General features: G+C 51.5%; 1 protein-coding gene across 1 annotated transcript in view; it reads left to right on the top strand.

Annotated features, from left to right (window-relative positions):
• OPRD1 (opioid receptor delta 1) overlaps nucleotides 1-23,867 on the top strand; it is a 58,156-nt gene extending 34,289 nt beyond the window's left edge. The window contains exons 2-4 of the mRNA XM_058444378.1: nucleotides 12,094-12,443; nucleotides 15,875-17,855; nucleotides 23,795-23,867. Of these exons, the coding sequence (XP_058300361.1) occupies nucleotides 12,094-12,443; nucleotides 15,875-16,416 (892 nt within the window). The 3' untranslated portion in view covers nucleotides 16,417-17,855; nucleotides 23,795-23,867. The remainder of the gene's footprint in view (nucleotides 1-12,093; nucleotides 12,444-15,874; nucleotides 17,856-23,794) is intronic.
• The last annotated feature ends 2,306 nt before the right edge of the window (nucleotides 23,868-26,173 follow it).

Below are 26,173 nucleotides of genomic sequence, written 5' to 3' on the forward strand. Positions count from 1 at the left end.
CAAAAATTAGCTGGGCGTGGTGGTGGGCGCCTGTAATCCTAGCTACTAGGGAGGCTGAGGCACGAGAATTGCTTGAACCCAGGAGGTGGAGGTTGCAGTGAGCCAAGATTACACCACTGCACTCCAGCCTGGGCAATAGAGCAAGACTCTGTCTCAAAAAAGGAAAAAAAAAAAAAAAAGAGAGTGAGAGAGAGAGCAAGCTCTCTGGGGCCTCTCTTATAGGTGCAGTAATCCCACCATCCCAAAGGCCCCATTGTATTTATTCATAGTTGTATCACATGGAGCCTGTTTGCATTTCTTTCTTTTTTTTTGAATGCCCAGGCTGGAGTTCAGTGGCACGACCTCAGCTCACCACAACCTCTGCTTCCTGGGTTCAAGCAATTCTCCTGCCTCAGCCTCCTGAGTAGCTGGGGTTACAGGTGCCCACCACCATGCCCAGCTAATTTTTGTATTTTTAATAGAGATGGGGTTTCGCCATGTTGGCTAGGCTGGTCTTAAACTCCTGACCTCAGGTGATCTGCCTGCCTCGGCCTCCCAAAGTGCTGGGATTACAGCCGTGAGCTACCGTGCCCGGCCGAGCCTGTTTGCATTTCTGAGCTGAGGACACCTCAGAGGTGACAGGAGCAGGGCAGAGGTCCAGCCCAAATAGATGTGAGTGCACTTAAGTGGAAGGGCCCAGGTATGAGTGCTGGAGAGCCAGGTTCTTTGAGGTTCTACATGTACCAGCTGAGGATCAAATGGCATGTGTTATTGGGAGAAGCAGTCTCTGTGGACATGGATACTGAAAGAATAACAAGGGCTGGGCACAATGGCTCCGGCCTGTAATCTCAGCACTTTGGGAGACTGAGGTGGGTGGATTGCTTGAGCCCAGGAGTTTGAGATCAGCCTGGACAACATGGTGAAACCCTGTCTCTACAGATAATTCAAAAATTAGCCAGGTGTGGTGGTGTGCACCTGTAGTCCCAGCTACTTGGGAGACTGAGGTAGGAGGATTGCTTGAACCCAGAAGGCCAAAGCTGCAGTGAGCTATGATTGTACCACTGCACTCCAGCATGGGCAACAGGATGAGAACTTGCCTCAAAAATAAATAAATAAAAATAAATACATAAAACCAGAAAATCAAGTGTTGTATTGGGCTTGGAGCTCTCATATGTAAACTGCAGAATAAAGCAAAAAAAAAAAAGAAAGAGAAAAACCCAGTTATTTGGAAAAAAATTGCCAGGCGCGGTGGCTCATGCCTGTAATCCCAGTAGTTTGTGGGGCCAAGGCAGGTGGATCACGAGGTCAGGAGTTCCAGACCAGCCTGGCCAAGATGGTGAACCCTGTCTCTACTAAAAATACAAGAATTAGCTGGGCGCGGTGGCAGGTGCCTATAATCCCAAGCTACACGGTAGGCTGAGAAAGGAGAATCGCTTGAACCTGGGAGGCAGAGGTTGCAGTGAGCCGAGATCGCGCCACTGCACTCCAGCCTGGACAGAGCAAGACTCCCTCTAAAAAAAAAAAATTGGCAGCAAGAGGAACCCCAATACCATCACATTGGGAGTTAGGGCTTCAGTATATGAATTTGGGGGAACTGAATTCAGTTCATAGCACACCTCCTCAGAGAAGCCATTGTTGACCTTCTAATCTAAGCCAGGGTCCCTCCACACTCCCCAGCCTGTCACCCCCACTAGGCAGTGTCCGTCAATATACTCCATTCTTATCCTTCACGGCATCTTGGTAATAGCAGGTAACTGTTCATTAATTAATGCAGCAGTTTGTTCAATATCTGCCCCCTCCATAAGGTCATAGATTTCAAGAGGCCAGACTGTGGCCATTACTCCTAGATCCCTTATTCAGTGTCTGTCACAGTTCGAGTGTCCACCTAATACCTGTTAGATGAGTGAGCAAACCCCAGTTTATAATAAGTTCACATTCTTGACTTTTTCACTATGAGAGGTGGGGGAGGAAGGAAGTTAACAAGCACTGAGTGGTTACCAGATGTTGGCACTTAGACTGAGTTCAATACCAGCTCTGCCACTTACTGGTCATATGACCTTAGATAAATCAGCTCGCCTCTTGTGCCTCAGTTGACCTTCTCTAAGAGATGTCAATACATATTTGGACCACGAGAAGCAACTGGAAGAGGAATGACAGCAGGGCTGAGGTGTGGGACAGAAAACAGAGGCAGAAGGTTGATTGTCTAGAGGGAGCACTGGGATTGTTAGGCACCCCCATCCTTGTATCCTGTGCAACCAGATGGCTACCCCTCCACTCTGCAAGAAGGCAAGGTTTTTTCTTTTTCTAGAGAAGTTAACATGGAGGAAGTCTGGACTCAGGGCCGGCAGACACAGAAAGGGTCAGGACAAGATACAAAGGTAAATGCAGAATGGGAGGCCAGGCATGGTGGGTTATCCCTGTAATCTCAGCACTTTGGGAGGCCGAGGTGGGAGGATCACTTGAGCCCAGGAGTTGGAGACCAGTCTGAGCAACATAGTGAGACCCCCATCTCTATTTTACTTTTTTTTTTAGTGGGGAGATGGGGGCACTCCCAGGCCCTTTCTCCAGCTCTGCCAAGAGAATTCTGGCAGCCAGAGGTATGCAACCCAGGTGAGAGATAGGGAGATTATTTTCTGAAGGCTCGAAGGCCAGAGAAGAGACCTACGGAAATTGATATTTATGTGTCCCTCAGTGTAAAAGCCAGATCATCACTCAGTTCCCCTACAGTGAAGCCCACCAGTTGACAGGGCCCTCACACTGATACACACACACACACACACATGCACACACGGGCACACGCACACACACACGCACACACGCACGCGCACACACACGGAGCTGCCAGTTATTTAGTGCTTCACTTAAAAATCAGCGTTTAATTATATATCACCAGATACCTGAAGGAAATCTCCAGGATAAGAGAGGAAGGCTAAAGCAGACAGAGGAACAAAAATGTTTCAAGCAAGTAAAAGATGCAGAGAGCAGAAGGAAATACAAAACAAGGCTTCTTAGCGTCCTCAGAGAGTTAAGAGAAGATATTATGTCCCTGAAATAAGATACTATAAATGCTATATGAAAAAGGATAACAAGAGAAGAAGAAAGGGCACTGGAAAAATAAAACATGAGAGTCAAATTTTTTTTTTTTTTTTTTTGAGACGGAGTCTTGCTCTGTCGCCCAGGCTGGAGTGCAGTGGCGCGATCTCGGCTCACTGCAAGCTCCGCCTCCCGGGTTCAAGCCATTCTCCTGCCTCAGCCTCCAGAGTTTCTGGGACTACAGGCACCCGCCACCATGCCTGGCTAATTTTTTTGTATTTTTAGTGGAGACAGGGTTTCACCGTGTTAGTCAGGATGGTCTCAATCTCCTGACCTGGTGATCCGCCCGCCTTGGCCTCCCAAAGTGCTGGGATTACAGGTTTGAGCCACTGCGCCCGGCCGAGAGTCAAACTTTTTAAAAAGACGGGCCAGGCATGATTGCTTGTGCCTGTAATCCTAGCACTTTGGGAGACCAAGGTGTAAGGAACACTTGAACCCAGGAGTTTGAGACCAGCCTGGGCAACATAGGGAGACTGCATCTCTACAAATTTTTTTTTTTGAGACGGAGTTTCGCTCTCGTTGCCCAGGCTGGAGTGCAGTGGCGCGATCTCAGCCCACCACAACCTCCACCTCCTGGGTTCAAGCGATTCTCCTGCCTCAGCCTCTGGAGTAGCTGGGATTACAGGCGTGTTCCACCACGCCTGGCTAATTTTGTATTTTTAGTAGAGATGGGGTTTCTCCATGTTGGTCAGGCTGGTCTCCAACTCTCAACCTCAGGTGATCCACCCACTTCAGCCTCCCAAAGTGCTGGGGTTACATGCATGAGCCACTGCTCCCAGCCTAAAAAATTTTAATTAGCTAGGCATGGTGGTGCACCTGTGACCCCAGCTACTCGGGAGGCTGAGATGGAAGGATCGATTGAGCCTAGAAGGTTGAGGCTGCAGTGAGCTGTGATCACACCAGTGTACTCCAGCCTTGGTGACAGAGCAAGATCTGTCTCAAAATAATAATAATAATAATAGTAATAATAAAAGGTCAATGGAAGAATCAAGAGATAACGAAAAGGAAATTTCCCAGAGGATATAACAGAAAGACGATGTATGGAAATTAGAGGATCGATCCAGGAGGCCCAATATCTGACTAAGGGATTTTCCAGGGATCCCAGAGAAGGCGAAGGGGAGGAAATGGTATGAGAACGTTTTATACTGAAGGACATGAATCTTCACACACACACACGGAGCTGCCAGTTCACCTAGGAGAGATGGGGAAGGACGGAAGGTAACAAGTACTGAATGGTTATCCTCAGAGGACCCAACAGAAAATGAAAAGAGCCACTTGAAAGCACGCCGTCACCAAGTGTCAGCCTACCAGGGATAAAGAGAGGAACCTACGAGTTTCGCAGGTAGGGAGGACAGATCACATACAAAACATCAGGAATCAGAATGGTTTTAGATGCTTCAGTGGCAACACTGGAGGCTGGACGTTGAGAGAGCCATGCCTTCAAAATTCTGATGGGAAATTACTTCCAGCCTACCATTTCATGTCCAGTCAAAGAAATCAGAAATTAGGATAGAATAACGACATTTTCAGACAAGCAGGTGTGTAAATATTCTACCTCCTATGTGCCCTGTCTCAGGAAGTGATTAGAGGATGTCTTCTACCAAAATGAAGGTATAGATCAAGACAGAGGAAGACTTGCAAGCCAAGAAACAGGTGCTCTAGCCGAGGAGGACAGGTGCGCAGCTGGTGTAGAATAGAAAGCAAACAGTGCAGTTGGAAAGTGGGGAGGAGGCCGGGCACCGTGGCTCATGCCTGTAATCCCAGCACTTTGGGAGGCCGAGGCGGGCGGATCACCTGAGGTCGGGAGTTCGAGACCAGCCTGACCAACATGAAGAAACCCCATCTCTACTAAAGATACAAAATTAGCCGGGTGTGGTGGCTCATGCCTGTAATCCCAGCTACTTGGGAGGCTGAGGCGGGAAAATTGCTTGAACCGGGGAGGCGGAGGTTGCGCCATTGCACTCCAGCCTGGGCAACAAGAGAGAAACTCCGTCACAAAAAAAAAAAAAAGGCCGGGCTTGGTGGCTCACACCTGTAATCCCAGCACTTTGGGAGGCTGAGGTGGGCGGATCATGAGGTCAGGAGATGGAGACCATCCTGGCTAACACAGTGAAACCCCGTCTCTACTAAAAATACAAAAAATTAGCCGGGCGTGGTGGCGGGCACCTGTAGTCCCAGCTACTTGGGAGGCTGAGGTAGGAGAATGGCGTGAACCCGGGAGGCGGAGCTTGGAGTGAGCTGAGATCACGCCACTGCACTCCAGCCTGGGCGACACAGCAAACTCCATCTAAAAAAAAAAAAAGAAAGAAAGAAAAGAAAGTGGGGAGGAAAGGTCCAGGACATAGCTCATAGCTCACTAGGAAAACAAAAACAACTGGTAGATTATGCAATTGGATGGAAGAGGCATCTTATAGGTGTTTTGGAGTGTTTGAGGAGATTTAGCAATATGTACACAGAACTAAGCAAGTGGAGAAAATTGGCGCAATTATTACCTCTGGGAAACGTAAATGTCTGCACTAAAAATTGTAATTATAGTATGTTCTTCGGCTTAGCAGTGGACAATATCTACAAAGTCATAAGAATGTAAACCCTAAATACTGAGTTAGCTAAAAATGGTGATAAAACTATATTGGAGCCAGACATGGTGGTGTGCACCTATAGTCCCAGCTACTCAGGAGTCTGAGGCCAGAGAATCGTTTGAGCCCAGGAGATGGAAGCCGTAGTGCACTATGGTTGCACCTGTGAATAGCCATTGCACTCCAGCCTGGACAACATAGCACAACCCTATCTCTTAGGATTTTCTTTCTTTTTTTTCTTTTCTTTTCTTTTCTTTTCTTTTCTTTTTTTTTTTTTTTGAGATGGAGTTTTGCTCTTATTGCCCAGGCTGGAGTGCAATGGGATGGTCTTGGCTCACTACAACCTGTGCCTCCCTGGGTGCAAGCAATTCTCCTGCCTCAGCCTCCCGAGTTGCTGGAACTACAGGTGCCCACCACCATGCCCAGCTAATTTTTTGTATTTTTTAGTAAAGAAGGGGTTTCACTGTGTTGGCCAGGCTGCTCTCAAACTCCTGGCCTCAGGTGATCTACCCACCTTGGCCTCCCAAAGTGCTGGGATTACAGACGTGAGCCACCGCGCCCAGCCAAGACCCCATCTCTTAGAAACAAACAAATAAACAACTATGTTGGGAGGATGGAGAGAGGAACAATTGGGTGATGTGATGAGTTAGCCCTCATCTACTGTAATAGGGTGTTGTGAGGAATATTACTAGTGTTCACTAATATCTGCTTCTCCCTGCTTTGAGTCACACAGAAGACTATTTCTCAACCCCTTACAGTTGGGCATGGCCACATGACTACTTTTGGCCAGTAGCTTCAGGTGGAAGTGATGTGTCGCCGCCGAACTAAAGCTTAGATGATCCTGCAGCTGCCTCTTCTCCCTCTCTGGTGATCAAGGGGGCCTTGGGTTAAGATAGCAGGGCCACAGGAGTAAAGCAGCCTGGAATTGCCTCTTGGAATTTAGTTGTCCTGGAAACACTGAATAGACTCTGTGAGAGATAAACCTTTCTTTTGTTAAACCACTGGGATTTGGGTATTTAGGCATAGCCTTGCTTAACCAAATCCACGCTTCAACAAGTACTGTCTAAAATGGATGAATCAAGAAATAGACACGAAAGCATATTCTTTAGAGTTGTGGAGATAATCACTATAAGAATAGCTAAAAACATTCAAAGCGGTTGCCTCTGGGGAATAGGACAGAGGAATGAGTGAGCAAGGATGGGTAGAGGGGCAGCTATTCTCATTATTGTCCTGCGTGACTTTTTACACTATGTAATTGTGTTACATTGGCAGAAATAAGATTTTCTTTTTTTTTTTTTTGAGATAGGGTTTCACCCGGTCGCCCAGGCTGGAGTGCAGTGGCGTGATCTCACTGCAGCTTCTGCCTCCCGGGTTCAAGTGATTCTCCTGCCTTAGCCTCCTGAGTAGCTGGGATTATGGTGCTCACCATCACGCCTGGCTAATTTTTGCATTTTTTGTAGAGATAGGGTTTTTCCATATTGTCCAGGCTGGTCTTCAACTCCGGAGCTCAAACGATCTGCCTGCCTCAGCCTCTCAAAGTGCTGGGATTACAGGCATGAGCCACCACATCCAGCCAGAAATAAAATTTTCTAAAAAGCTATATACATATATGTAATTTGGAAGGATTCCCACCAAGTCATGTTAGTGGCTATCTCTCGGAAGGGAGGGCGTGCTACACAGAACATGTGAGGAACTACAGATGTGGCCAGACCCGGGACGGCACTGTGGGAAAGGAGGCTATCCAGATGGAAAGCCAGTCTAGGGAGCTGTTTTTAGACATGGGGTGTTGCTCTGTTCCCCAGACTGGAGTGCAGTGGCATTATCAGAGCTCACTGCAGCCTCCAACTCCCAGGATCAAATGACCCTCCTTCCTCTGCCTCCTGAGTAGCTGGATCTATAGGCACACTCCACCATGCCCAGCTAATTTTTTTTAAGAGACAGTGTCTTGCTGTGTTGCCCAGTCTGGTCTCAAAGTCCTGGGTTCAAGCAGTCCTCGACCTCAGCCTCCCAAAGTGTTAGGATTACAGGCGTGAGCCACCATGCCTGGCCAAATCTGCCTTTTAGAGTGAGCCGCCAACTTACAGGGGTGATGAATTGTGGGAGAGGGAGGCTGCTGCAGTGTCCCCGTGCAAGCTGGTGAAGTTGGACTAAGACATCCACATCACAGATGTCTCCTGAGAGCCTGCTTTTTTTTTTTTTGAGACGGAGTCTCGCCCTGTCACCCAGGCTGGGGTGCAGTGGCATGATCTAGGCTCACTGCAACCTCCGCCTCCTGGGTGCAAGCAATTCTTCTGTCTCAGTCTCCTAAATAGCTGGGATTACAGGAGCATGCCACTACGCCCGGCTAATTTTTGTATTTTTAGTAGAGACAGGGTTTCACCGTGTTAGGCTGGTCTTGAACTCCTGACCTCGTGATCCGCCCACCTCAGCCTCCCAAAGTGCTGGGATTACAGGCGTGAGCCACTGCACCTGGCTGAGAGCCTGCTTTTTTGCCAGGCACTGCTGGTAGGCCCAAGGATACAGCAGGAAACAAAATGGACAAAGTCTTCTGGCTTCAGGGAACTTACATGGGCGAGAGACCCAAGTGGGCAGAAAAGAAGATGAATGTAAGTCAGGAAGTGGTTTGTGCTGTAATGAAAAATGAAGCTGCTGAAGGAACTAGAGAGAGTTGGTGGGGAGGATGGTACTTTAGATAGAGTGGTCAGGGAGGGCCTCTCTAGGAGTGACCTTTGAATAGAGTCCTGAATTAAGTGATGGAGCAAGCCGTGCAAAATATGGGGGGACCGGGGTTCCAGGCAGAGGCAAGAGCAAGTCCAGAGGCCCCGAAGTGGGGAGGTGGGAGCGGGCTTGACGTGTCCAGGGAACATCAAAGAGGCCACTGTGTGGCAGGGGCACATCAGTGGAGGGGAACATGCTGGGAACGGAGATCCCAGAGGTAGTCGGGGCAGCTTGCAGAACAGAGAGAATTTTGGGAAGTCGCTGGGGGATTGAGAGCAGGGGAGTGGCATGATTTGTCTTGGGGCTGGAGAAGGGAATCCAAGGCGGCCAGAAGGACGGGGCGTGGCTGTGGGTGGAGGGGAGAGAGGGGGGCCGCAAGGAGAGGAGCCCGGAGCCCTCCCTGGCAGGCAATCAGCGCTGGGCCGCTCAGCCCGCTTGGACCAATACAGTAGCTTCATCACCCACTTCCCAGCATCCCAGCCCCCTCTGGGAATGGAAGGATCCTTCACAAATCAAAATAGCAGGCAAAGAACAGCCTCTAATTGTTCTGCGTAAGAGCAGAGAAATTAGACGAGTCAGCTGTGGGGTTGAGACCGCCTCCCACACAGCTGTGATCCCACACCCCACTGAAGACACTTCCTGAGACTTGCAATTCTGCTGTCTCTGAGCAAAACTTTTTCCTTCTCCAGCCCCAGAGCAAATGACAGCTCTTTGGGAGGGAGTAGGACAGATGCTGCCCTGGAGGACAATGAGTGAGTCAATTTCTTTTCAACCAAAAATACCAGTCACTTCATGCAGGAACAGCCTTAGCTGATGCGAGTTTATTCCATCATTCAAAAACACTGAGTGCCTCATCCTGGGTGTCCAGGGCTGGGCATGGGATCAGAGAGATTCTAAAGGAATGGAGGCACACAGTATGGGACCACCCTTGGGGTGGTGGAAGGAGGGAGCGCGGGAGTCAGGAGGTCTCAGTTCTCGCCTTGGCTCCGCCACTGTTGCTGCATGACCTTGGGTGAGTCACGCTGCCTCTCTGGGCTTGAATCTCGCTGTCTCTCCCAAATGGAGGCTTTAGGCTACATAGTAATTCTCAAACTTTTGAGTTCATAAGAATCACCTGGGGGCCAGGGGCGGTGGCTCATGCCTGTAATCCCAGCACTTTGGGAGGCCGAGGCGGGCAGATCATGAGGTCAGGAGATCGAGACCATCCTGGCTAACACGGTGAAACCCCGTCTCTACTAAAAATATAAAAAATTAGCCGGGCGTGGTGCCGGGCGCCTATAGTCCCAGCTGCTGGGGAGGCTGAGGCGGGAGAATGGTGTGAACCTGGGAGGCGGAGCTTGCAGTGAGCAGAGATTGTGCCCCTGCACTCCAGCCTGGGCGACAGAGCAAGACTCTGTCTCAAAAAAGAAAAGGAAAAAAAAAGAAAAGAATCGCTTGGGGTGAGGAGGTGCTTCTTAAAGATGAAGATTCCTAGGCCCCAGTTCCAGAAATGAAGATTGCTCAGATCCAAGCTGCAGTTCAGGACCCTGCATTTCTTCCGGGCACTTCCAGTAATTCTGAAGCGAGCCCTTGGGCCACACTTTAATAAAATCACTTCCCCTCAATGTGTCTCTCTTCCTGCCCTGGAATTCCAGGAGTCACTCATGTAACCCTCCTCTGGGTATCTCAGATCACTCCAGAGGCATGAGAGCAGTGTCATATAGCCCTGTCTCGGGGTGCCTGTGTGTTGCTGTGGCGGTGACACTGCATTTGGGAAGGTCTGGCTCAGTGTATGCAGTCTCCCCCAGGCTACCTGGTGCCCCGCCCAGGCCCTGGTGCAGAAGGGGCCATGGCTGTAAACGTTGGTCAAATAAGGGGCCAACCGTAGTGTAGATAGCTGTGCAGGGCAGAGAACATGGAGGGATGCTGGGAGTGCTCAGCGCAGAGTTTGGCTGCAGACATCTGGCCTGGACCCCTGGGCTCATGCACTGGGTTGGATGTGTGACCCTGTCACCTGCTCTGCTTCCCCACACCACTGTGGATGGGAAGAGGGAGGCACTGTGGCTTCTGCAGAGAGGTGAGTCCAGTTGCATGGGAATGAGGAGGCCTGGATGGAGCCACAGGAAGGACTGGGGGCTCTGGTCTACCACCGAGGACACCCAGGGGGCCTCAGGCCCCAGCCAATCTACTAGACAGTGTCCCTTCCTCAGAGTTGACCAATCATACTCCCCAAAGGCCAGGTCAGTGCCAGGAGCTAGAGAATCAAGTCACTCTGGTCTAGCCCCCAGCTCCATTCTTCACCTGTGAAGGAAAAGAACAGCGATTGTGTCCAGAGTGCTCTCCATGCATCAGGCTTGGGGCTAAGTGCTGTGTTAGCTTATTAAATTTTCACAGCCATCCTAAGAGGTTGCTACAAACATCACCCCTCTTTTTACAGTTATGGATGCAGAGCCTTAGAGAGTTCAAGTTTCTAACTCAGAGTCACTCAGCTAATAAGTAGTAGAGGCAGGATTAGAACCCTGATTTGCTTTCTGCTGGAGCCCAGTTTTATTTTTAAACATATTGCTTAGTACCGTGTAGAAGATAAGTATTTTTCTTTTTCTTTTCTTTTATTTACTTATTTATTTTTGAGACAGTGTCTGCTCTGTCAACCACTCTGGAGTACAGTGGTACGATCTTGGCTCGCTGCAACCTCTGCCTCCTGGGCTCAAGCGACCATCCCACCTCAGTCTCCCGAGTGATGGGACTATAGGCACGCACCACCATGCCTGGCTAATTTTTGTATTATTATTATTATTATTATTATTTGTAGAGATGGGGTTTCACTGTGTTGCCCAGGGTGGTTTTGAACTCCTAGGCTCAAGCGATCCACCTGCCTTGGCCTCCCAAAGTGCTGGGATTACAGGCGTGAGTCACTGCACCTGGCTTAGGATTTTTCTTTTTTTTTTTTTTTTTTTTTGAGTGCAATGGCACGATCTCGGTTCACTGCAACCTCTGCCTCCCGAGATCAAGTGGTTCTCTTGCCTCAGCCTCTTGAGTAGCTGGGACAACAGGCGTGCACCACTACGCCCAGCTAATTTTTGTATTTTTTGTAGAGACGGGGTTTCACCATGTTGGTTGGTCAGGATGGTCTCAATCTCTTGACCTCATGATCCGCCTGCCTCAGCCTCCCAAAGTACCAGGATTACAGGTGTGAGCCACCACGCGCGGCCTAGGATTTTTCTTAAAACACCTTCTGCCAAAGTTATTCACAATGAGAGAAATTCTTTTGCTTCTGTTGTAGGGGAAAGGAGCGATGCCAAATCAGATAGTGCAGGGTTCTAGTCCCACCTTTGCCCCTGACCCCCCTTTTTTTTTTTTGATAGAGTTTCGCTTTTATCGCTCAGGCTGAAGTGCAATGGCACGATCTCGGCTCACTGCAACCTCCACCTCCCAGGTTCAAGCAATTCTCCTGCCTCAGCCTCCCGAGTAGCTGGAATTACAGGCACCCACCACACACCCAGCTAATGTTTGTGTTTTTAGTAGAGATGGGGTTTCATCATGTTAGCCAAGATGGTCTTGAACTCTTGACCTCAGGTGATCCACCTGCCTTGGCCTCCAAAAGTGCTGGGATTACAGGCGTGAGCCACCGTGCCCACCCTCCCCTGACCTTTTGCATGGCCTTAGGAAAGCTACTTCCCTTCCCTGAGTTTCATGTGAAACTGAAATCTGTGAAATGGGATTAATTACACATGCATTTCCTTCTAAGGTACACTAAGTTGAAGACGGCCACCAACATCTACATCTTCAACCTGGCCTTGGCCGATGCGCTGGCCACCAGCACGCTGCCTTTCCAGAGTGCCAAGTACCTGATGGAGACGTGGCCCTTCGGCGAGCTGCTGTGCAAGGCTGTGCTCTCCATCGACTACTACAATATGTTCACCAGCATCTTCACGCTCACCATGATGAGTGTTGACCGCTACATCGCCGTCTGCCACCCTGTCAAGGCCCTGGACTTCCGCACGCCTGCCAAGGCCAAGCTGATCAACATCTGTATCTGGGTCCTGGCCTCAGGCGTTGGCGTGCCCATCATGGTCATGGCTGTGACCCGTCCCCGGGGTGAGTGAGTGAGTGCACCGTGGCACAGACCACTGACCACAGGAGGCAGTACATGGGTCTTTGTGGGCTTGCAGGGCACTTACCAGGGTGAGTGTAGGTGGCTCACCAGCAGAAGTTGCATTCTGATCAAGATCAGTGATGGTGTGGTGGCTGGCCAGTGGGAGTGTAGAAGGTCAACCAATGGGAATGGGAATAGCTGGCCAGTGGGGCATGCGGATGGTTGACTACTGTGAAGATGAATGACTGATCAGTGGTCATACGGGTTGCTGGCCAAAGGGAATGTATGAATTTATGAAGGGGATTATGGATGGCTGATTATGTACATGTAGGTGGCTGGCCAGGGATGTGTGGATGACTGATCTGTAGAGAGATGGATGGATATCCAATGAGGTGAGGGTGTCACTGACCAGTGAGCAGTGGAGGCTGCAAGATCTGTGGTCCCATTTTAAACTCCCTTTCATCCTAATTTGAAAACCATTGGCCTGGATGACCAAAGCAAAGCCTAGAGAATGGCCTGCAGGGAATGACAAATAGGAGCTAAAATAGTAATTATTATAGTAACTGCCTGCATTAGGGGAGCTGCAATAACATTCTCCAAAGCTCAGGGGCTTAACACAGTAGAGGTTTCTCTCTCACTCCCATCACAATCCAGTGTGAGAAGGAGGAGCACAGTCATTCAGGCACTCAGCCTCCTGTCGATGGTTTCTGAATCTTCTACTGCTGGCATCTGGCCGGCAGATGAATATGGAGAGGGAGTGGGGAGAAAGCACAGCCACTTTAAATGTTGGCTGGGTGCAGTGGCTCACGCCTGTAATCCCAGCATTTTGGGAGGCCAAGGTGGGTGAATCATTGAGGTCAGGAGTTCCAGACCAACCTGTTTGAAACCCTATCTTTACTAAAAATACAAAAATCAACCAGGCGTGGTGGCGGGTGCCTGTGGTCCCAGCTACTTGGGAGACTAAGGCAGGAGAATCACTTGAACCTGGGAGGCAGAAGTTGCAGTGAGCTGAGATCATGCCACTGCACTCCAGCCTGGGCGACAGAATGAGATTTGTCTAAAAAAAAAAAAAAAAAATTTATGGCCCATTTCTTCCTAGTGACAGCTGGTCACATGGCCCCACCTTAACGCAAGGAAGTGAGAAATACTGTTTAGAAGGGCACTACAGACACAGTAACTAATTAACCTCTCTGAGTCACACTATATCATGAGACGTTGAGAAGGTTAAAAGAGATAATATGTGTAGAATACTTAGGACAAGTCCTGGCTCATCGCCAAGGCCCAATGAGTAGCAGCTATTAAATGATTAAGCCTGTGATAGACAAGGGAGGGAGTCCTACCTCCATTTGACTGTAGGGCAACAGAATCAGAGAGGTCAGGTGGTTTACTTAGGGTCACACAGCCAGGCATTTTGTGGAATTTGGCCTGCAACCTAGGGTTCCTGCACCCAGGTCTGTTACTCCTTCTAGACCCTTGGGTGGAAGTTTGCAGAGGGTTGATACTGTGGGTGGGAGAAAGCAAGCTTCTTGGTTGCCTTTGACCCTCGCAAGGGCAGAGCCCGTGGTGCCCTTTTACAGCCTGTGAGCCATTGGTCTTGACTCAGCAGCAGAGCCCCATTCCTCACTGTCAGCCTTCAGCTTACGGGCCATTAACTGCATCCCTGCTGGGGCTGGACCAGATGGGCCTCCTCACTCCACAATCCCTCACACACACACTTTCCCAGTGTGTGCCATCAGCACTTATTGAACCTGTGGGCCACTTGCTGTGTGACCTTAAACAAGTGCTGTTCTGGTTCCTATACAATGAAGGTCTTGGATTCAGTTATTTCTAGGGGTCCTGCCAGCCTGATGTCCTGTGGACCCACTCTGTCTGTGGATCCCCAGCCCCTTCTCACTTCTTAGCCTCAAGTCCGTTGTGTGGCTTCTTAAATCCTAGCATTCCAAGAGATCCCGGGAGTCCCCTGGACCAGCCTCAAGGCTGTATCGGAATCCCACAACACCCCCTAAGGTGTTCATCCAGCCCAAGCCCACACTCCAGGAATGGGGAGCTCATTTCATCCTAGGCACCCTTCCTATCTCAAGAAGGAAGTCCTTGAGTTAAGCTGAAGTCTGCTTTCCTCCCAGAAGGAAGGAAGTTTTGTTTTGTTTTTGTTGTTATGAGACAGGGTCTCGCTCTGTCACCCAGGCTGGAGTGCAGCGGCACTATCCCAGCTTACTGCAGCCTCAACCTCCAGGGCTCAAGCGATCCTCCCACCTTAGCCCCCCAAGTAGCTGGGACTGCAGATATGCACCACCATACCCAGCTAATGTTTGTCTTTTTTTGTAGAGATGGGGTTTCGCCATGTTGCCCAGGCTGGTCTCCAGCTCCTGGACTCAAGCAGTCCACCTGCCTCAGCCTCCCAAAGTGCCAGGATTACAGGCATGAGCCCCATGCCTGGCCAGGAGGTTCTTGTGATTAAGCTGAGACCTGCTTCCCTCTGGGGAGGCTGACCCTATCCTTGAGTCCTGGACTCCCCCACATATATGCCCCTCTTCCCTGTGGGTACACCAAGAGCTTGAACCCACTGTGCTAAATGCTTTAGGTACCTTAGCCTTTTTTTTTTTTTTTTTTTTTTTGAGACAGAGTCTCGCTCTGTCGCCCAGGCTGGAGTCCAGTGGCACGATCTCGGCTCACTGCAAGCTCCACCTCCTGGGTTCACGCCATGCTTCTGCCTCAGCCTCCCGAGTAGCTGGGACTACAGGCGCCTGCCACCACGCCTGGCTAATTTTTTTGTATTTTTTTTTTTTTTTAGTAGAGATGGGGTTTCACTGTGTTAGCCAGGATGGTCTCGATTTCCTGACCTCATGATCTGCCCGCCTCGGCCTCCCAAAGTGCTGGGATTACAGGCATGAACCACCGCACCTGGCCGCCTTAGCCTATTTAATCCTCACGACAATCCTGGAGATGTGGGTACTGTCATTAGCCCCACTCCACCGAAACTCCAAGAGGTTTAGTAATTTCCTTACACTATGTAGTAGGGCCTGAGTCCTGCTCCTAACTCATGTTGTCTGTCTTAGCAGTCCTGTCCCCAGTGGAGCTAGTTTGGAAATGGGTCAACGTGTTTTGAGTTACTGCAATGACTGGCGTTCAGTGGGCTGAGCTAAACGATTTCATTACCGCCACCCATGGTCACAAAGGCCGATAAAGGGACCAGGAGAGAACATAGGGGATCTCTCCGATGAGGGCCAGTCCTGCTAGGTCTTTAAGGATGACTAAGAGTTCACCAAGTACAGAAGCCGAGGAGGACACTCCAGACAGAAGAATCCCCTTGAACAAAGTCTGGGAGGAGGTGGTGGGACTTGCCCGAGCCTTGGAAGGGTGGGCAAGCAGGTGGGGGCCCCTTAGGCACACAGGCCCCTCACCCCGTCTGTCTTTGCTTGTTTCCGCGGCCCAGACGGGGCAGTGGTGTGCATGCTCCAGTTCCCCAGCCCCAGCTGGTACTGGGACACGGTGACCAAGATCTGCGTGTTCCTCTTCGCCTTCGTGGTGCCCATCCTCATCATCACCGTGTGCTACGGCCTCATGCTGCTGCGCCTGCGCAGTGTGCGCCTGCTGTCGGGCTCCAAGGAGAAGGACCGCAGCCTGCGGCGCATCACGCGCATGGTGCTGGTGGTGGTGGGCGCCTTCGTGGTGTGTTGGGCGCCCATCCACATCTTCGTCATCGTCTGGATGCTGGTGGACATCGACCGGCGCGACCCGCTGGTGGTGGCCGCGCTGCACCTGTGCATCGCGCTGGGCTACGCCAATAGCAGCCTCAACCCCGTGCTCTACGCCTTCCTCGACGAGAACTTCAAGCGCTGCTTCCGCCAGCTCTGCCGCAAGCCCTGCGGCCGCCCGGACCCCGGCAGCTTCAGTCGCGCCCGCGAAGCCACGGCCCGGGAGCGGGTCACCGCCTGCACCCCGTCCGATGGTCCCGGCGGTGGCGCCGCCGCCTGACCAGACCATCCGGCCCCCAGCGCGCCCCTCCCTATGACCCGGCGGCCACATGCGTCCCAGTGGGAGGCGCGAGCCGTGACGGGGAATGGGGCAGTAGAAGGTCGGAGGCTTGGGACCCCCAGATGGGGCCTCTGTTTCGGAGACGGGACCGGACCGCTAGATGGGCATGGGGCGGGCCTCTGGTTTGGGGCGAGGCAGAGGACAGATCCGTGGCGCAGTGCCTCTGGGCTGGGTGCCCCGTTCACGACTCTAGGTGGGGTGGGAAAGCCAGTGACTCCAGGGGAGGAGCGGGACCTGTGGCTCCAGACCTGAGTCCTTAAACAGGGGATCTCCAGGAAGGCGGGGCTTCAACCTTGAGACAGCTTCGGTTTCTAACTTGGAGCCGGAGTTGGGGGTCCGGGCCTAGGACCCAGGAAGGGCAGTGGTGGGGACAGTTGCTTGAAAACTGAGCTGCAAGACTGGGCCTCTGTGTGGTAGGGAGGAGCCTCCTGTGAGGGGAGACCCAGAGACAAGACAGCTGGATGTGGCTACAGGTAAAGAGTTGGTCACCAGATAGAGGGCCTGTGCAAAGGGCCTGTGGCCTCAACTTTGGATACAGGATACAGTCCCAGCCCTGAGTTCTAGCAAGGGGCAAGGCTCGCTGAGGTCCAGGTCCGGCTTGACACCTTTATAAATAGAATATAAAAGACTGAGGGGCCAGGCGTGGTGGCTCAAGCCTGTAATCCCAGCACTTTGGGAGGCCGAGGCGGGTGGATGGACATGAGCCCAGGAGTTCGAGACTAGTCTGGGCAACATGGGAGACCCTGTCTCTACAAAAAATACAAAATTAGCCAGGCATGGTGGTGCGCACCTGCAGGCCTAGCTCCTTGGAAGGTGAGAGGATCGCTTGATCCCAGGAGTTGGAAGCTGCAATGAGCTATGGTGGTATCACTGCACTCCAGCCTGGGGGACAGAGTAAGACCCTGTCTCTAACAAAAGAGAGAGAGGGTGAATGAGGGAAGAAGAGATAGGAAGAGAGAGAAACAATATACCTTTTATCTCTGACAGTCATGTATTTCCTTGGAATGGGCAGGAATGCCTCAGAATCGAAGTGGCCACAGTGGGGCTTGGGACAGGACAGCAGAGCGGGTGGCAGCCACTCCAGGATAGGGTAATAAGACAGGACCTTGGTTGGGGTAGGGTCCCCAGAACTGAGTACTAATGGGGGCCCAGAGGCTTGGGAAGGAGAAGGCTTCCAAAATCAGTTCGAAAACCCAGGCCTGGAGTGGACCTCCGTTCCAAGGGGTGGTGGTGGGTGGGTGGAGGAAGAGAGGTGGGCTCCTGCTTCAAGGTTAGGACTTCCAGTGGAAGGTGGATGCTTTCTGTGGGTCTCCAGGGTCCTAGTTTCTCTGGCCCAGATACTGGAGGACAGAGGACCACCTACTTAGATCCCGTGGATGGTAAGTGGTGCCTGGGACTCTTGGGGGCAGGGGGCGGGGGGCAGTTGGCACTTGGTGCTGGGTCCTGGGCCCTGATAAGAACCTGGATGAAATCCTCTTCCATTCTCCCAACATCTGGCTGCACCTGTGTGTCTGGTGTCAATGACTCCAGTGAACTGGAACTGCCCATATAGGGACCTGACCTTGGAGGAACTGGGGGGAGAAGCTTTTGTAACTGCAATGCCAGCATCAATGTGTGTCCCCCTCTGCCTTTCCCCCCAGGCTCCCCAGGTCCCCCACCTGCTCCAGCCCAGCTGCCCCCTTCACGCTGCTGAGAGTGGCATCCACCTGGAGTTGGGTGTAGAAGTTTTTCTTTTCATCGGTTCGGCATTTTATTCAGGCACTCCTGGATCTTTGCTTCCCAGAATATCAGTGTCTGTCCTTGTTCTCTGTACCTCCCCCGTGCCTCATCTCCTCTCCCCCCACTGCTCTCCCCTCCCTCACCGACACTGCCTCAGTAATGCACCCCTGACTCCCTATTGAAGCAGTGTGCTGACATCTTGTAAAAACAAATTTAATTTTCTTCCTTTTTTGGGACAGATGGAAAGAAATTGACGTCTTTGTCTCAAACAAAAGAAAAAAGAAAAAGAAACAATATACTTCTTTTCCTTTTGACAGCCATGTCTTTGGAACAAAAGCTGGGAGGCTGTCACTCTAGCAGGGACTGAATAGCATGCAGGGGGCTGGGGACTTAGGCACCAAGAGGGGCTTTGGGCACATTAGGGGGAAGGGATGCTCTCGGAGGGCAAAGCACAGCCCCCTTCTCAGGGTGAGGCTCCCAGCAGCCCCAGACCCGGGATGTGCCTCCTTTGGGAAATGGCTCCCCCGGGTCCTGGAAAGATGTGGGGCCGCGTCCAGCACTCACATCCAGCCGGCCAAGCCACTGTGACCTGGGGTCCCAAGCCACCTAGATCACTCTCACTACCCTGTGACCACAGAGAGCCCTGTGTCTGAGGGTGGGAGGTCGTCAGCATGGCAGGAGACACTTCTCATCAGGGCCTCCTCTTATGAATGCTTTGGGGGTATGGCAGAAAAAGGGGACAATCTAGGAACTGGGGAAGACTCCTGAAGGAGGTGACGTTGGAGCCAGGCTATTTACTGTCCCTGCAGGAACTGTGTCCCCTCCCAGGACAGGCCTGTTTCAAGGCTGCTTGAAGCCCACTCACTGCCATCTCCTGCGTCTGTAACAGATCTGGCTGTTTTTTGCCCCTTCTGTTATATAAATCTGTCCTGGGGTCAGCAGGGCCTGGGTCCGGACCACGTGTGTTTAAGGTAGTGCAAACTTGTATTGAAATCTACTTCCTGCCAAGCATGCATTCTGGGCATCAGGACTCAGAAATGAGTCAGCCTTGGCCCTGCCCTCAGAAAGCCCGAACCAGTGTTGGGAGATGAAGCATCAACAGATGATTGCACCTCAGTGTGATGAGTGCAGTGACAGAGAGCCCCAGGGAGGGCGTCACGGGGAAGTGCCTTTTCTAGCTTTTCACTAAAACACATGTTTGTAGCAATTCTGTAAGAGGTGGAAAAGGGTCGGGGGCCCTGAAGGATGAATAGGAGTTGGCCACCAAGAAGAGGAAATAGCGTGTGCGGAGGCATGGGGATGTTTAAATGCTTGGCAAACCCAACAAATGGGGTGCAGCTGGAGCATGGGGCTTAACTAAGCTCTTCTGTGTGCCAGGCTCTCTGCCAGGTGTCTTGTGTGCATCAGCCCACCTGATCCTCAGGACAGCCTGGTGAGGAAGTAGTGTTATCCCCGTTGAGGACAAAGAGAGCTGAGGCTGAGAGACGTCAGGCTACTTGCTCCTAAGTCACAGCGCCTGTTCGTAGTGGCAGAACTTGGGTCTCTGGAATTCCAGGGTCCACGTTTCCAGTTAATTCCAGGCATCAGTGAAGTAGAAAGGCCTTAGAAGCTGGAACCCCAGAATGAGGTTTTTGAAGACCTGAAACCACATGGAAAAATCTAAAGGAAACGGGCAATTTTCCATGAACTTTTGTTCCTCCTGAAGCTCTCCAAATCTTCACGTTTCAGAATGTGCTGTGCATGGTGCATTTGAAAGCTCTAAATTGACAGTGTAATTCTAGATCGTCACAGGGTTCTCAGAACTGCAGAGTAGCTCTGGTTCCCCCAAAATTTCCATTTCTTTCCCTCCAGGAGGAGGGAGGGACGTTTTTGCCCCTGATTTCAAAATGTCCTACTGTTTCAGATCTCTTCTTCTTCATCATCTTTTTTTTTTTTTTTTGAGCCAGTGTCTTGCTCTGTTGCCCAGTCTGGAGTGCAAGTGCAGTGGTGCAATCATAGCTCACTGCAGTCTCAAACTGCTGGGCTCAAGTGATCCTCTCACCTCAGCCTCCTGCGTATCTGGGACGACGGGTGTGTGATACTATGCTCAGCAATTTTATTTTTATTTTTATTCATTTATTTTGTTTGGGGTTTTTTCTGAGACAGGGTCTCCCTCTGTCGCATAGGCTGGAGTGCAGTGGCACCATCTCAGCTCATTGCAACCTCCACCTCCTGGGTTCAAGTGATCCTCCCGCCTCAGCCTCCTGAGTAGCTGGGATTACTGGTGTGCACCACCACAGCCCAGCTAATATTTGTATTTTTAGTAGAGACGGGGTTTCACCATTTGGCCAAGCTGGTCTCGAACTCCTGACCTGAGGGGATCTGCCCGCCTCAGCTTCCCAAAGTGCTGGGATTACAGGCGTGAGCCACCGAGCCCAGCCAATTTTTTTTTTTTTTTTAATAGAGACCAGAGTGTCTCTGTGTTGCCCAGACTGGTCTTGAACTTCTGTCCTCAAGCAATTCTCCTGCCTTGGCCTCCCAAAGTACTGGGTTTACAGGTGTGAGCCACTGTGCCCAGCTCTCATACCTCGTCTTGATGCAGTAGAAGTAGCGGTTAAGGCTGGAATCAGATCTTGGCTTTCCCTCTCTGAATCTCAGTTTCCTCATCTGTAGAGTAGACTTCCTTCCTGGGTGGTTGTGAGGATTTAATGTATGTGTAGGGATAAGGCCCAGAACATAAGAAAACTCTAAGTACATGGTAAGTGGCAGTTACTGCTTACGAGTGGAGCCAGAGTTCAGGGTCAGAGCTAGAGACCTACAGGGAAGAGTAGGTGAGCTGTCAGGGCTAGTGAGGGAGAGAGAGAAGAGAATGGAGATCCAGCTTGGGGATCCCCTTGCTTCCTGGTTCAGGAGCCACCATGGAGAGTGAGAAGCTGCCAGAGAAGCAGGAGGAGGATGGAGAGAATGTGCTACCATGGAAACTGGAGGAGGAGGGCGTTCCCAGGGGGAGGGAGTGATGGATAATGTCAAGTGTCATAAGAGAGGATGGGAGTAGGGAGGGCAGGAGGGTGATGGTAGCTCACCAGTTTAGTTTTTTACATGGCCCAGGCAGCCCCCAAGCCTGGATCAAATCCCAGCTCTCAAGCTAACTGGCTGTGTGACCTAGACAAGGGATTTGCCCTCTCTGAGCTTCGCTTTCCTTCTAGAGTTGAGATGTGGGAATTGGTCCATCTCTAATATGATCGTCAGTCTCAATAAGAGTCCTAGCTTTGCCGAATTCTTGGCCACGTGCTAGCAGTGTGACCTTAGGCAAGTCGCCTCCATGAGCAGTCTCTGAAAGCTAGAGATATGGTGAGCAAAGTGCCACCAAAGTGCCTGGCACATAGTGGGGCCTCGATACGGGATTATTCTCTGATAATTACACGGGGGCCAGAGGCAGCCACTCTAAGGAGGCTTGCTGGGCTTGGAATTAGAAATGCTCCTCAAGGGCCGGGCGCAGTGGCTCACGCCTGTAATCCCAGCACTTCGGGAGGCCAAGGCGGGCAGATCATGAGGTCAGGAGTTCAACACCAGCCTGACCAACATGGTGAAACCCCGTCTCTACTAAAGACACAAAAATCAGCCAGGCGTGGTGGCGTGCACCTGTAATCCCAGCTACTCAGGAGGCTGAGGCAGGAGAATCGCTTGAACCCAGAAAGCGGAGCTTGCAGTGAGCCAAGATCTTGCCACTGTACTCCAGCCTGGGTGACAGAGTGAGACTCCGTCTAAAAAAAAAAAATAAAAATAAAAATAAATGCTCCTCAAGTTGGAGAGGGCCCACTAGCATCCTGAGAGGACCTGGAAGAACAACAGTCCAGGCTGGGCACCTGCTGGGTCTCTGTCCAAAGGCCAGCCCTCTCTTTGTGTCAGCGGCAGATCCCTCACCTGGGGCATGACTACTGGCTGCCAGCTCCCACTAACACCTGCTGCAGATCCAGACTGAAGCCGGCCCCAGCGGCCCCAAAGCCCCTAGGAAGTGACCACCCCCCATGCCTGGCACCCAGATCCTGGCCCCTGCACTCACACACAAAACACATACACATGCCTCTCTTTCATCATGTATTTATTCCTTTATTTCTGGGAGCTGGGAGGAGTGACGGGAGCAAATCAGGACCTGGCCGCCCCACGCTGAGCTTGCAGATGTTGAGAGCTGGGTGACAGCTGGCTCTGTGGTTCAGGCTGCAGGCAGCTTGGGAATTCAAAATGGGGCTTAGAGAGGAGCTGGAGGGAGCCCTTGAGGTGGACGTAGTGATGCAGTGGAGCATGGCGCTGCAAGGTTGCCCAGGTTCTAGTCCCAGCACCATCACCGGGGATGAGTTGTTTCAGAGTGTGGCACTGAGAGGCCACTGAGACATTATCAATGGGTAATGTACAGCACTTCCATGGCGTAACTCATTTAATCTTCACAGCATGATGATGAGGTAGGCGTTAGTATCATTACCTCCATTTTACAGATGGGGAAACTGAGGCTCAGAGAAGGGACTGACTTGCTCAAGACCACATGGCTTCTCAGTGATTGGCCCAGCTAGGATCCCACCTCTGGTCCTTCAAGGTCCACTTCCTCTGCTTTCCTCCTCCTGCCCCCTGAGAGGAGACGCTCTGAGTATACCGAGGGCCCGCAGGAGACTCTCACATCCAGCTCACAGTCACAGGCTGAGCATTCCCTGTGCTGGGTTCCGCGCCTCATCATGTTGGCAGCAGAGGCACGTGCCAGCTGCTCGAAAAACTGCTGTAACCTTGGTAGGGTCCCTCTCCCCATCCATTTCCTCCTTGCCTTGGAAGTCCTGCTTGTTTGATAATTTTCTGACTGACCGCCATGTTGTTGCCGTGTGACCTTGGGCGTGTCATTTCACTCTGAGCCATTTCTCAATCATGGATGACAGCACTTACCTGGTGAGAAGTTGAGAAGATTCAGAAAGAGGCTCTGAGTGAAGGACCTTGTCTGTTTTGGTCATGAAAGTGTTCCCAGGAAATGCAAATGGGCCCACAGTAGTTATCTACTGAGCTAATGAACAACGTCCCTGGTGCATAGTAAGTGCCCAACAAATGCAGCTTTTTTCATATTATCTAATGTTTTAGGCCGTGCCTGCACCAACCCATGCTTCTTTTTTTTCTTTCTTTCTTTTCTTTTTTTTTTTTTTTTTAAGACAGAGTCTCACTCTGTCGCCCAGGCTGAAGTGCAATGGCGAGATCTGGGCTCACTGCAACCTCCGCTGCCCGGGTTCAAGCGATTCTCCTGCCTCAGCCTGCTGAGTAGCTGGGATTACAGGCATGTGCCCGGCTAATTTTGTATTTTTAGTAGAGGCGGGGTTTCGCCATGTTGGCCAGGCTGGTCTCGAACTCCCGACCTCAAGTGATCCGCCCACCTCGGCCTCCCAAAGTGCTGGGATTGCAGGCGTGAGCCACCGTGCCCAGCCCAACCCATGCTTCTTAATGCTGCAGGTGAGTCTGGAGCAAGGCTCTTCTCTTTTAACCATCTCCTTGAGTTTCAGAAGGTGGGACATGGGCTGGAAAGCAGTTCTTAAGAGGACGTCTCCTCCCCAAGCTCCTTAGCCATGCTGTCCTCTCCTGCCCTCACCAGGACTGCCCTCTCAGGGACCCAAGAGGAAGGGACAGCCTGGAAAGGAAGAAGGTCCCGGGCCATCTGCATCATGGGGATGGAGTCCCTTGGTGGGTGCCGGTGCAGATACACTCCTGTGATGAGGCTCATCTAGAATCTCCTCTTGGAATGAGGAGACAGCACATGCGGTTTTGAATCTTCATTGTCCAGTTCATTGCTGTGATGTTGGGCAGGTCTCTGTCCCTCTCTGGGCCTCTGCACCATGGAGGGTGAGGAGTTGATGGTTCTGAAGGCTCTGCCATCCTGGAAAAGAACTGAGACACTTCCCTCGTGTTCCTGGGTCCCAGAAACAGACATCTATTGGTAAAATCGACTGGGCATTTGCCCACAGACAGGGAAAAGCATGCCTGGGGGTCTGTAATAGGAGCTGCCCCAATTGGGGGCAGGAAGGCGGGCATTTGAAAAAGGAAGCTTAACTCAAAAGCTTTGTTTTCAGGCTCTTTGCCTACCCCAGGCTCCATCTTGGTACCAAGGACTCAAGCTTCTGATTTCTCAATAAAGTGAGCCCTCTTCTCGGTGTCTGCATCTCTGGCTGTTTTGTTTGCTCACCTCTGCCAGGTTCCCTTGTAAGGGGGCCTCAGTCTGGGGGATCACATAAGCCTATGGGGAAGTCTGGCTCTGCCCTGACGACCTGTCTCAGAGGGAGAGGCAATGTTGTCCTTAAGAACCCTAGTTTGGACCAGGTGTGGTGACTCACGCCTGTAATCCCAGCACTTTGGGAGGCCGAGGCGGGTGGATCACGAGGTCAGGAGTTCAAGACCAGCCTGGCCAAAATGATGAAACCCCGTCTCTACTAAAAATACAAAAATTAGCCGGGCGTGGTGGTGGGTGCTTGTAATCCCAGCTACTCAGGAGGCTGAGGCAGAGAATAGCTTGAACCTGGGAGGCAGAGTTTGCAGTGAACCAAGATTGCGCCATTGTACTCCAGCCTGGGCGACAGAAAGAGACTGTGTAAAAAAAAAAAACAAAAAAAAACCCTAGTTTAATGGGAGAGACAGACACACAGGCAGGCATTTCCTAGAGCAAGCTCTGAACCAAACCAGGCCTCCGTGCTCCACTCCCCTTCCACCCTCCGCACTGCCTCCTCCCCTTCCCTGCGCCCCCGCCACTCGCCTAATCTAAGTCCCTTGTCCTCCAGAGCCCTGCCCACCCCACATGCCTCTTGGGGCTCCACTAAATCTCTCTCCCATCTCTCTGCCCCTCAGTGACTCTTCCTTCAGGCCATAGAAGCACCAGACCTCTTTGTGTGCATTCAAGGTGGCCCTGGGGTGGCAGTTAGAACCCTGTTCCCCAGGAGACCTCCACCTCCTCGGTGTTCTGAAATAGTCGCTGGTCCCTGTGGTTAATAAGTAACTCCCTGGAAGGCAATTCTTTCCTCACCCAGATCTGTTTCCCATCACCTGTGACCCATCCTTAGGAGGCCACCAGAGCCTGGAGCCTCCCCCACCCCTGGGGCAACTTCCCTTCAAAGTCCTCAACCCAGGGCCACCCACCTTGGGGCCTGTTCATGTCAAGGTGATGAACACCAAGGCAGATGGGCAGCCCTGATGCAGACTGGGATCTCAGCATGCCTCAGGGCAGGCTGTGTGGGCAGGGCCAGGGCGGCCAGGCTGCTCGGGGGTGGGGGTTGGGGTGGCTTCTTGGCCCCACTCTGCTCATAGACAGAGACTCAGTCAGGAAGACTTCACAGAGGCCTGACAGGTCTAGTCAGAGCCACCTCCCACCAAAGCTGGGAAGGAAGCTGTGAAGGTGAGTGTGTGTGTGTGTGTGTGTATGTGTGTGTGTGTGTGTGCGCGCACAGCATGAGTGAGAGCAGCTTGGTGTTGATGTGAATGTATACAGAGATTTTTTTTTTTCTTTTTTTTTTTGAGAGGGAGTCTTGCTCTGTCATCCAGGCTGCAGTGCGGTGGCGCCATCTCATCTCACCACAACCTCCAACTCTTGGGTTCAAGAGATTCTCCTGCCTCCGCCTCCCTAGTAGCTGGGATTACAGGCACTCACCATCATGCCCGGCTAGTTTTTGTATTTTTAGTAGAGACGGGAGGTCTCACCATGTTGGCCAGGCTGGTCTCGAACTCCTGACCTCAAGTGATCCACCTGCCTCAGCCTCCCAAAGTGCTGGGATTACAGGTGAGAGCCACCGCGCCCGGCCTATCCAGAGATTTTTTTTTATTCACCTTTGTGTATACCCTGAGGAAAACCTTATCCGTATGACCACTTTGGGCCTCACTTTCCTCTTTTGAAAAAGATAACAATAATAATTAAAACTGTATTTACCAGGACTCTCTTGAGGGTCCAGTGAGACACCGTGCATGGAAACTAGGGTACATTCTTATTAAT

The sequence above is a fragment of the Hylobates moloch genome, unplaced genomic scaffold (assembly GCF_009828535.3).
Source record: "Hylobates moloch isolate HMO894 unplaced genomic scaffold, HMol_V3 SCAFFOLD_9, whole genome shotgun sequence".
NCBI classification, from domain to species: Eukaryota; Metazoa; Chordata; class Mammalia; order Primates; family Hylobatidae; genus Hylobates; species Hylobates moloch.